The sequence below is a fragment of the Alligator sinensis genome, unplaced genomic scaffold, assembly GCF_000455745.1.
Source record: "Alligator sinensis unplaced genomic scaffold, ASM45574v1 scaffold98_1, whole genome shotgun sequence".
NCBI classification, from domain to species: domain Eukaryota; kingdom Metazoa; phylum Chordata; order Crocodylia; family Alligatoridae; genus Alligator; species Alligator sinensis.
The window spans coordinates 1229864-1241171 of NW_005842058.1; the positions used below are offsets into that span (position 1 = coordinate 1229864).

At 48.0% G+C, this 11308-nt stretch overlaps 1 protein-coding gene across 1 annotated transcript in view; it reads right to left on the reverse strand.

Moving 5' to 3' along the window:
• Positions 1-9: 9 nt before the first annotated feature.
• The window catches only part of LOC102372881 (prolactin-releasing peptide receptor-like), a 16426-nt gene continuing 5127 nt past the window's right edge, over positions 10-11308 (reverse strand). Inside the window, exons 3-5 of the mRNA XM_006023046.3 lie at positions 8546-8749; positions 7791-8234; positions 10-643 (exon numbers count right to left, since the gene is read on the reverse strand). Coding sequence (XP_006023108.1) covers positions 10-643; positions 7791-8209 — 1053 coding nt within the window. The 5' untranslated portion in view covers positions 8210-8234; positions 8546-8749. The remainder of the gene's footprint in view (positions 644-7790; positions 8235-8545; positions 8750-11308) is intronic.

Here is an 11308-nt window from a genome sequence, read left to right on the forward strand (position 1 = left end):
CTCCGGATCTCAGAGCATCACGCTCATGGCCACACAGTGGTTGGTGGGAATGATCTTCTGCTTGAAGGTGAACATCTTTTTCAGCTCACTGCGGAAGCGGTCATGCAGCCAGGCATACAGAAAAGGGTTGCAGCAGGAAGAGCTCATGGCAAACCAATGGCAGAGCAGCTGGATGAGCAGAAAGTAGTGCTTGTTGATGAGGTTGATGTCTATGTCACGCAGGATGTTGAAGACATGGATGGGGAGCCAGCAGATCCCAAAGGCAGCTACCACCAGCACGAGGAGGCGGAAGATCTTCCTCTTACGTGCCCGCTCAAATTCTGCCTGGCTCTGCGTTGGGTGGCCGGGCACCACCCGGTTCTTAAGCTTGACAGTGATGCAGATGTAGGAGAGGGAGACAGCCGAGAGGGGCAGGATATAGGTGATGATGAGAGTGCTGTATGCATAGGCCAGATGCTCCTTCTCCTCCTCCATCCAGAACTCCTCGCAGATGGTAAAGCCCTCGCGCTGGAACTCCACGTGATAGGTGTGGGCGATGGCCGGGGCCACCAGGGCACAGGACAGCAGCCAGATTCCCCCCACCACATACACACAGCTGGTGACAGAGATGCGCTTCTTCAGAGGGTGCACCGTGGCATAGTACCTGCAGGGAGAGCACAGGAACAAGTTATGGCTCCCATTGCCACTTTCTCCTCAGCACTCCTGTTCCTAACAGCCCCATCCCACTGCACTCCTGGAGTAGGGTTGAACTAGCTTGTGCAAACCCCTGTGATGACAGGCTTGCTGCATGCATGCACACTAAGCCCAAATGAGACCTCAGAGCCGCACAGAAAGCAGCACATGCAAAGGGACCTCCTCATCCCTCTTCTCTGAGCTGAGCTAGCAGTTGCCTGCTGCAGGTCTTGTTGTTTGCATCAACCTGGAGTCAGCCTAGCGGGCAAAGTTTACAGCTGGGGCATGTGAGCCCACAGATAAAGCAGGGAGGAGCTGGAGCAGCAAGCAGAAACACAAAAGTCACCAGCTACAGAGATAGAGTGGTCAGTGCCATCCCCATGGGGACAGCACTGCTACTCGCTTGCTAGGGATGATGAGGTACATGCCCCAGGGATGATGAGATACATGCCCCAGAGTAAAGTATACTAAGGACTCGTCTACACAGAGGAGAGTTATGAGAAATTAATGCACATAAATGGCAGCAAATAGAACCCATGTGGCTGCTGCCATTGGGAAGCAAAGTGCCTTTTGTTTGCTGTAGCTTCATCCTTAAGCTGCAGCATCCACATGGGGTTTTAATGCACTTTAATTGCATGCATTAGCTTCACATGGTTCAGCATTTCATTTCCACTCCCTCCCTGGACAGGCCCTGAGTAACCTGCAGTTACCACAAGCACCCGCCAGAAGCTATCTGGCATCACAGCTACCCTGGCCAGGGTTGCATACAGACCAGATCGGGCTGCAGGTATGGCCAGTTCTGCATGCACCCTGGGCGCCTACAAGGGGCAAGCACCACGTTTCCAAAGCAACTTCAATTGAACCTGGTGCCATCCAATGGGTCTCTGGACTGGATAGGCCCTTGCTTCATTCCAGCATGGCTGTCCTACCTTCCCCAGTCTCTGGCACTGGCTTCAGTCCCTACCACTCCTGATAGCTTTGGTGATGGAGCAATTACATGACAAACTCCACCCAAGTGAGAGGCACTGGCAGCAGTCGGCTAATCCTCAGCACCAGTATATTCCAGTACTGAGCACAAAAGCTACAAAAGAGCTTTCCTCCTCAAGCACCGAGCCTGACATTTTCCAGTTAGTCAAACATTTAACAGCCCCTTTTTCTTCTTTCATTAACATGACATTTGTGTAGCATTTAATTAGTCACAAAAGACCCAACACATGGGGCCAAGGCAACAGGAAACGACCCCCTGCCAGCACAGCAAAACCTCCGGTCCCCGCGAGCTGCAATTATCCCAGCAGAAGCACAGCCGGAGAATTAACCTGAGGCAAAGTATTTATTGTGGAAGGATGAAATAATTGGGGCTTTTCTTTTCCCCATCCTGAGGCCTTGTGTTAAGCAGCAGGTTATTTCTGTCAACGCGAGGAACTCACCCACCAATCAGCACGCTCCTGTTCCCTTGCCCAAGCAGCCCTTTCTGTAAAATTTTCTCTGATTCATACCTGAGAAGTTCAGGCAACGTTTTAAAAGAGCCTAACAACTTTCCCCCCGTTAATCTCTCTTCTTCTCCTTCACCACATGCATTATGCTGGTTTCTGTGCTGTTTTTTTTTTAATGATCAAAGCTACAAGGCTGATAGCGGAGCCTCCTGCTAGTCACTTTAAGTGCCTAGAATACGGTTCGGCATAGTGTCTGTCTTGTGCCACATGTTCTGCACTCAGGAAGTCTGCCTAGCACTAAGACTACGTCTAGACTGCAAATGTATCATGCCTGGCAGCAGGACTCTCAAACACACCTCCAGGCTCTTCGGGCACCAAGCAACCTAGAGAGGAGCAGCTATGTCCATGGGGCAGCAGCAAGAGAGGGCTGATTAGCGCGGCCGAGTGTCAGTGCCTGAGTCCTCTGTGTTTGGGGAATTTCAGCAACTCCTACAGCAGCCCATCACTCACCAGTGAATACCGAGGAGCCACATCTGAAGCAGATGCTGAATGAAAAGCCCCAATGGCTGCAGTGCAGGCTTCATTGACCACCTGGCCATAGTGGAGCAGAGCTCTTGGCCCATGAAGCAAGCATGAGTCACAGTGTGCATCTGGGCCGTCAGCAATAGCTACAGAACATCTGGACTCCAGAGCCACCTGCCTGTGGCTCCATGAAAAGCCTGCTCCAGCCACCAAAGTGAGAGCTCCCTGGGCAGAGGAGAAATGGGGGTGATCACTCTCTGGCAGCCTGCAACCCCAGGCTGCTTCCATCCTGACTGCTGCATGCTGTATTTTAAACCAGGCAGGCAGTGTGAAGGGGAGGCCTTGCCAATAGAATGGGGGTGGAGTGGAGAAACTGTCTGCTGATTTAGGCAACCCAATACGAGAGGAATTATGAGAGTCCTTTGAGGTGTAGGTGGCTGCAGCAGGCCTTTGAAGCCTGCTTTACCAGTAGTCCATAGCCAAACCTCACTACATTTAGCTTATACAGGTGTTTTAAGGGATTTGTGAACATGGGTGATGTGTCTGTAGAGGCCACTGGCTTGTGGAGGGCAGGGTCACACATCCATTTGGTAAAGCAAAGCAAATGCACCCTGATTTCCACATAATGAACCTTGTCTGAACAGAAAGTAGCAACCAAAACCGTTCCAAGAGAGTGCAAGATGCTGGCTGCCAGTGCAGGGGCATGTACTCACAGCCATCCTCCTCATTCTCCAGGACTGCTGAGTGGAATGGAGTCCATGCTATGTGGGTAGATGCCCAGACTGTGCAAGGGTTTACAGCCTGGTTTCCAGCAATACCCTGTGATGTCCCAAGCAATCAGGCATCCAACATGCCCCTTGGAAAAGGCTCCCACACACTGCAAGGGCTCACTGCTGCAAAGCTTTTCCAAGCCTTTCCTTTCTTCATCTGATCTTCTTTGCCCCACTTGCATCTCCTTTGTTCTTCTGATGGAGTCTGACTCATTAAAGATGTTCTTTCTATCATGGGTTTAGTGTTAAAGATGTTCTCATTAAATTTGCATTAAAGATGTTCTTTCTGTCATTGGTTTAGTGTTTGGAACCCGCACGTGCCTTCCCTTCCTGTCCCCCTGCCAGGACTGCAGCCTTGGTTTTCTGTGGAAACATAATTTTAAATAAAATGGCAATAAATTCTGTCTGACATGATTTAGGAAGGCGCAAGCTCTCCTCATTCAGGCAGGCGTTGGAACAATCTGCTTCTCTGGCACAGCTTTGCAGGGCATGGTATTAATAACCTGGCATGGGCACAAAGAATCCCAAATCTCTAAGGAGCCAGCAGGCAAAGACATCTCCATTTACTGGCACTTGCAAGAGCAGCAAGAAGTCCACACTCAGATCAGATTCAGATGCATTGGCAGTTCCATGCCAACTGCTTAGCCTGCAGTCAGTAGAAAGGATGAGGAATTAGCTTATTCTCCAACATATTTGGCTACAAGTTAGGAGTCTGGGGAGAATATCATAGTGTCTATCTATGGGGCCAGAAGCACAGGGCACAAATATGCTGTGCGCAGAGAGGAGAAGACTGAGTCGAATATTCTTTTCTTTTTGCTTCGCAGCTAGAAGCCTTTGGACCGACAGTGCTGATTTAATCTGTCTTTACCTTGGCAACTCCATGACTCTGCTGAAAGCCAAAGCCCTGGGACTCTAAGCCACATTGCAGGAGAAGGAAAAGCAACGGAATTGTTCTTTGCACTGATCTAGGCAGAGCTATCACAATGTTCACTGCATCTCAGAGAAGGAACCCAAGAGTTGTTTGCACCTCTTGTTTGCAGGGTCCCAGGGTGTCAGAACAGAAACAGTCTGCAGGGGGAAGGCACGGGCTGGCAATTGGCTGTCCTTCATGTCCTGACTGGGCACTGGTGCCAGCCCACAAGCCATGCATTTGTCATGGCAACCTTGCCTGGATGTCTGCGTGGTCCTCAGCTGGCTGGAAGGAGCAGCTGCGTGGGAGCAGGTTGGACAGGCAGAAGTACAGCTGATCCCCTTGGGCTGGCAGAAAATGGCTCAACAGCTGCATGGCTAAGGTTTGTTAATCTGGCCCTGAAAGAGCCTCCAGACAAAATGGATGGCAAGCGGAGGTGATTGTGGAGCACTGGAAGAAGCCTCTTGTAATTGAAGAACGTCCTCAGGAACCCAAGCAGGGCTAGGAAGAAGTGGAGTGTCTGAACATGATGCAGGGGAATCTCATTCCAGACCCTTGGCACGTACAGAACCTGGGCTCCATCGCAGCCCCAAGCCCCTTGTGACTACAGTGCAGCCAAGCACATGCAGGCCTAGGCCCAAGATGCTTACTCGGTCCTCATTCAAGCAATTAGCATTTCCCATCACCTTCTGTGGGAATGCAGAATGAAGGCGAGCCTGGGCATTAATTTTGTACCATGGGAAAACCAGGAGCTCCTCTGATCCCATGCAGTGCTGAGTGCCCTTTAGTCCCAGCAGAAACAGAAAGATATGGCTCTAGTCCAGAGCCCCATGAGAGTGGTAGCACCCCTTTTACTCACCTACACCATGGGGGGAAAAGCATAATGAGTCTACTCCCTTTGTAGCATAAAATCACTACTCCTGCTCTCAGGGGAACACAGGGGTTATGATTGTAGCAGAATGCCATCTCTGTCTCTCCCCAAACTCTGCTATCAGGCAGATGCCTAATCTGACAATTTGGCTACCATGGTCACTGCAGAGGGCAGACACCCCTGGCCTCATCAGCTTCAGATAACCCTGAGTTGTAACCTGAGCTGGATACATTCCTGAAGGAGAGGTAAACCTGCTCCCTCTGCCTACGTGACTGGCCTCACACACCTGGGCGGGGGCTTAAACTCCCCATTCTTCTAAGCAATGTCATCATGACTGGGATGGGGCTAGAGACCCTGATAGTCTACCTGGCAACCAGTGATGCATTTCAAATTGGTTGGCTGGCAGCCAACAGCTGCTGGCCTTCATTGGCTCAGGTAAATGAGGTCATAAGGTCTATGTAAGTTAAGGACTGCCCAGGAGGCGGAGGCAGCAGCCATGATGAGAACTCTCAGAGAAGCTGGACCATCTGAAACTGGCTCTCTCTCTTGAAACTCATGTTCAATGAACTGTTTGCCTCCAGAGGGAATCTCCACCTGCCTCAGGATGATACTTGTGAGTAAGCTACTTGAGATCTAAGTACAGGCAGTCCTCGACTTACAACGTTTTGAGTTACAACATTTCACACTTACAACCTTTATAAATTGACACCCTGTTTCAACTTTACAACTCCAGTTTCAACTTACAACTCTTGATCCGATCTGATGCAATGCCACGCCAGCGAACAAGTTCACTGCATTGCTCATCTCCCTGGAGAATATCTGTCCAAACTTCCTTGGGCACTTTCTTTAAGAAAGCAGACAAGACTCCAGACAAACCTGCAGCCAAGATGCCTGAGAAGACTCCAGCCTCATCTATAATTGACTGAGTACAAAATTCTGGGGTATTTTTGGTGAAAATAGGGTATTGGGCCTTGGTTCAGGAACCAATCCCCCATTTATAACATTGTTTCTTATGAGAAAATTGGTTCCGAGTTACAACGTTTTGACTTAAGACGTGGTTTTCAGGAACCAATTGTGTCATAAGTCCAAGGACTGCCTGTAGATATATAGCTTGCAGTAACTCAGCTGTGTGATCAAAGGCTACCATGCTACTGTTTGCACTAAGGTATTTCTCTGATATTGCTCTACCCTGTACCCTATTCCAAACCTACTCCTTGTAATCAATAAAGTTCTCCTCTGTACCTACCTAGCATGGGAGACTTATTGGGAGAGGGTGTAGATTATGCCTTTGGGGTCCCCTTGGTTCAGCTGACTAAGGGAGACCACTATTGGTGCTTCAGACTGAGGGAAGCACCCCAAGTTCTTACAGTGGTTCAAGTACCCCTCAAGGATGACTAGGCCTGTGTTTTCCAGGGGGCACAGGGTCAAGATCAATCCAGACCCTGGGTGGTGGCAACGTTACCCCCAGGCTTTCAGGTGTACTCCAGGAAGGGAGCTGGCCAGACGTGAGGCACCCCTAGGGAGGCACTTGGGGCCTGGAAGGTGGTTGAGCACAGTGAGGTGGATGGCTCAATGCAGGAACACCCCCTACGGGCCCGCCACAATGACCCAGCCACTTCCCACTGATTATATCTCATTTAGGATATCTGAGGGGCAAGAAGTCATCAGCACCTCACAGCATGCTCCATGTAGGCCGACAGGAGCTTGCCATGCTTCCCAAGTGAGGGCAGGAGTGCCTCCTGCGTGCCATGGGTAGTGCTTTTGGTAAGCCAAGCCATGGGGCTGCTGCTGCTTCCCACAAGCAGACAAGCCTGTGCTCTCCTGGGATTCTCCTGAGGCGGCTGAAAGTTAGCTAGCACAGAGCTGTCTATTAAAGGCAGCAGGGGAGAAACCACAAAGCAGAATTTCTACTTCCATCTGCCTCTTTAAACAACTTCAAACACGCTCTGTCTTAGAAACCACATCACTGGAAATGTTTCTGCAATAATTGGCCCTCCTGGGCTTGTCATCATGTGGGCAGAAATGGAGTTACAAGAGCGTGCTTGGCCTCTGTGTGATCTCAGTTGGGAATGCTGCGGAGAGGGGATGTAAGACTGAGGATACCCGAGCCAAGCTGACCAAGAGTAGGCTCTAGGAAGGAGATGCAGCTCAGGGGACTGGCGGGGGGATAAAAGGAGGAGGAAGTGAGTGAACAGAGACAGCTGTGGTGCAGTGCTAGTAATGCTGCTCTAGCATGCTCCTTCACAGAGTAAAACAAAGAGCTTTACAAACAGCCCCTTGCACTCTACATAGTTGCCCTCACAGCACTGGAGAAAACAATGCACAGACAGACATGTGTCCCTTGCTCCCATGTCAGTGCCAAAAACCATACAGTATACTTCAATATACACTATGCAATGTAGGAAAAGGGGGAAAAAAACCCACTGCTGTAAATAGCCCTCTCCTGAAAAGCTAAATCCTGAGGCTAGAAAATGGGTCACAGTGAAATCACAGCCAGTGATAGCAGCAATTTCAGGAATTAATATTTACAATCGTGAGGCCAATTCATTTCTAAACAAACCCTCCATCCCGCATCACACAGGAGAAAGAGGCTGGCTAGAAGCCGTACTTACCTATCTACGGCAATGGCAGTGAGTGTGAAGACGGACACGTAGACAGTCATGGGCTGCATCAGGAACACAAAGTAACATAGGAACTTCCCGAAGATCCAGCCCTGAGGGTTGAAGGCGTAGGCCAGGGTAAAAGGGACGCATGTAGCACACATCAGCATGTCCGAGAAAGCCAGGTTCCCGATGAAGAAGTTGGTGACGTTGTGCATCTTCTTGGTCTTGCAGATGACATAAAGGAGAAGATAGTTGCCAAAGATGCCAATCAGTACCACTAGGGTGTAGCATGGGATGATGAGGGGTTTGAAGGACTGGATGAGCTGGACACCTGTAAACTGGGAGCTGGAATTAGAGCTGTTCTTGAGGATGATCTCGTAGACACTGTCATTGGTTGGGATGCTGTCCCAATTTTTGATGGGTTCCATGAGTCACAGTCAACTAGGAATCAAGCTTAGAGAAGAGCAGATGGGTTAGCACTAGTGACCCTAATTACGAGATCAAGATCATGATTTCATACATTTGCCATTCTGAAACACAGTAGTGTGTGTGCATACCATTTCTGATCAAACCTTCTGTGGGCACCTGTTTTGGATGAATTGACAGTCCTCACCAGATAAAACAGTCCCTGTAAAACCATGACCTGTTACTCTGATTCAGTGTCTCAGCTTTGCAGAGATTTTCTGTACGTACTTGGGTATGTGAATGGTTATTCAGGTATAATCCTACCGATGCAACTCTGTTCTACACTTCACAGGTCATACCTGGAGATTAAATAGACATGTCTTCTTGGTACATCATTTTTCATTTCTTGCGTGTGCTTCAGCTCCCACTGGCGTTCATACTGAGACGATTTCCATATGCCTCAGGCCCAATCCTTTAGCCTCCTTTTAAGCCAGGCTTCCTTAGAATTGCTTTCTCCATTTCATTTTTCCTGCTGGACTGGAACAGTTTTGTTGTACAGGTTCCTGAGAAAAGGGATGGGAAATAAGAGGTAGCACAAGTAGAGTCCTGCTCTGACAACAGGAGAATTTGGGGACTGCCAAGGAGAGGTAGCTACACTCCCAAATTTACAAATCAGTAAAAAGATGAGTACAAGAGTTTTACAGAATCTCACACAGAGAAACATATTCTGGCCTTAAATAAATGACCCAGTAAGAATGTAAATGTTTCCCTGCAGTGAAAAAAACTGCAGCCCCTTGTTAATACGTGAGAGCTAGCAAATGAAACCCATTAGAAACAGACTGTGAATCTTACTACAATGCTAATCTTACTCTTGAGTATAGGTCAAAGAAAGCAAACTAACCAGAGACACAACAACATTTTCATTTTGAAAATTCTCTTATGCTTAATTCAAGCAGCTGTTAGTAACACGGGCAAAAACATCTGTTTAAAACTGCAGCGTTATTATTTTAACAACATCCCTTCTAGACTAAGCATTGCACGGCACTTTTACCTTCACTAAGCATCCAGCTGATGGGAATGTGAACATCATCTTGTAAGAGAAAGAGGAGGGAAATAGTAGCTGAACCAAAGCAAATATTTTCTGGTGCTTACGGAGGGAAAAAAACCAACAACACCAAAAATGATACTACTTTCAGCTTTTGACGAAAAAGCCTGTGCTCCAGTACTTTGCTAATCCCCTTTCCTAACCCAATTGATCAGCCTCTTTTTGCAAAAGAAATCAAGTGTCCCTAGGCACTAGGCAGCATTTCCTTTTCACTCAACTCAGGCAATTCACAAAAATACTGCAGCTTGGTCCTGTGAGTTCAATGGTAAAAACCTCTTTAACTCCAACAGGACCAACAGTTAGTCTGCTGTGCTGGAGGGAGGGGTCTAGGTTGATGGACACAGGGTTTGATTAGTTTTGAAATACAAACCCTTGTGTGTCACTCCCACTATTTGTGTCTCTCTAGGACATTTTTTAGACTCCAAGCAGACCCTGGTAGATTCAAGGCACTCCTTGAAAAATGTCAGCTTTTAGTTTTCACGTGATTTTTGGATTATAGGAAGAAACTAGAGCAATTTCTTCTCTTGTCATGAACTCAGAAAGACCACAACATGTTTTCAGCACTTTGGATTGTCTTTGAAATCTGCTGTGTTCATCTTGTGACTCGTGTTTGCACAGTGCTAAAACTACGCGGCAGCCTGTGACACCCCTGAAAGGAACTCAAGGCACCCTAGGATGTCAGCATGGCGCTGTGGCTGGGATTCACTGCTCTAGGAGTCTTGTCCAGGAAATGCCTAGCATTTTGCCACCTGGAAAGAGCACTAATCCCCATAGAGTTTGTGCCCTGAGAACTTCTGCAGCCTGTTACTGGAGAGCACAAACAACTCTTTTCTAGAGACTGCCCATGTCACCATAGGTCAGAGGCAATTACTGGATGCCTACTGTTATTCAGACTGAATGCACACAAGTGCATCCCAGGCTCAGCAGTTTTCTGCAGGATGTTTTTCCTCTCATAAAGCACCTGAAAATACACTTCACTCGAAGCTTAGCAAGCATCCATCTCCCAGCCTTCAGTCACAGACCACACGTAAGCTTCTAAATAAAGTACCCTACCTCTCCCTTGCCCGACCCTCTTAATTTCTCTGTATGGCAGGTATTGTGTTATCCTGTAAGTCTCTATGGAAAGTCTTGTCTAAAGCAACAAAATAGCAAACAGTATATTTTTAAATAGATTTTGGAAGCACCCAATAGAACTGAACAGAGAATTCTCTCTTTGCCATACAGTCTGTCAGGATAACTCAAAGCACCTAAAGAAATAGCACTGAGATTTAGATTAAGTGCTAATGATCCCTCTTGGTTTCATCTGTATTCAACAGTTCAGGAGAGAAGCATTTTGAAACAGATGAAGCTTTCCCCACATGAAGTTGCCATCAATAATTCATGGTTTAAAGTATATTTTCTTTTTTGAACCCACAGAGAAGTAATGCATTTTACATTACAGATACCTTCACAAGGCTTATCCTTCTGCTCCTGTATAAGTCTCCAAATGGGAGCTTTGGGGAGAAGTTGGCTGGCTAAGCGCTGTGAATGCAAAATTGTTCCTTAAACTATTGGTATAGAAGTCCTTGCTTCCTTCTGAGCCAATGCTAAATAACCAACAGGCTCACCCCTCATCCCACACTTCCCATGCACCAAGGGCACTTTTACAACAGACACGCCCCGAGGCAAGTGCAAAGCCATGGTTGCAGCCCAGCAACATCTGATGATGGAATTGTTCCTGCCTGGGCACAGTTCCTGTACAGTAGCCAGGGTACGCATACAGCAGGGTTACATTTAAAAGAACAAGAAAAAAACTGTTTGCAAGCCCATTTAATCTGCAGACAACAGAAAGACAGGATTCTGTACTGACCTAGTGCAGAGCAGGGTCCAGGTGGAAGCACAGATAGGCTTGGTTCTTGGTATCTGGAACCGTATTGATTCCTACGGGGGTTTGGATGTGCGGGAGCACAGAAGATTCAGGGTGCTCTCTCGTCCTTTGGGGCTCTGTATTCCAACTATGCTCATTTCTGCCTGCTGA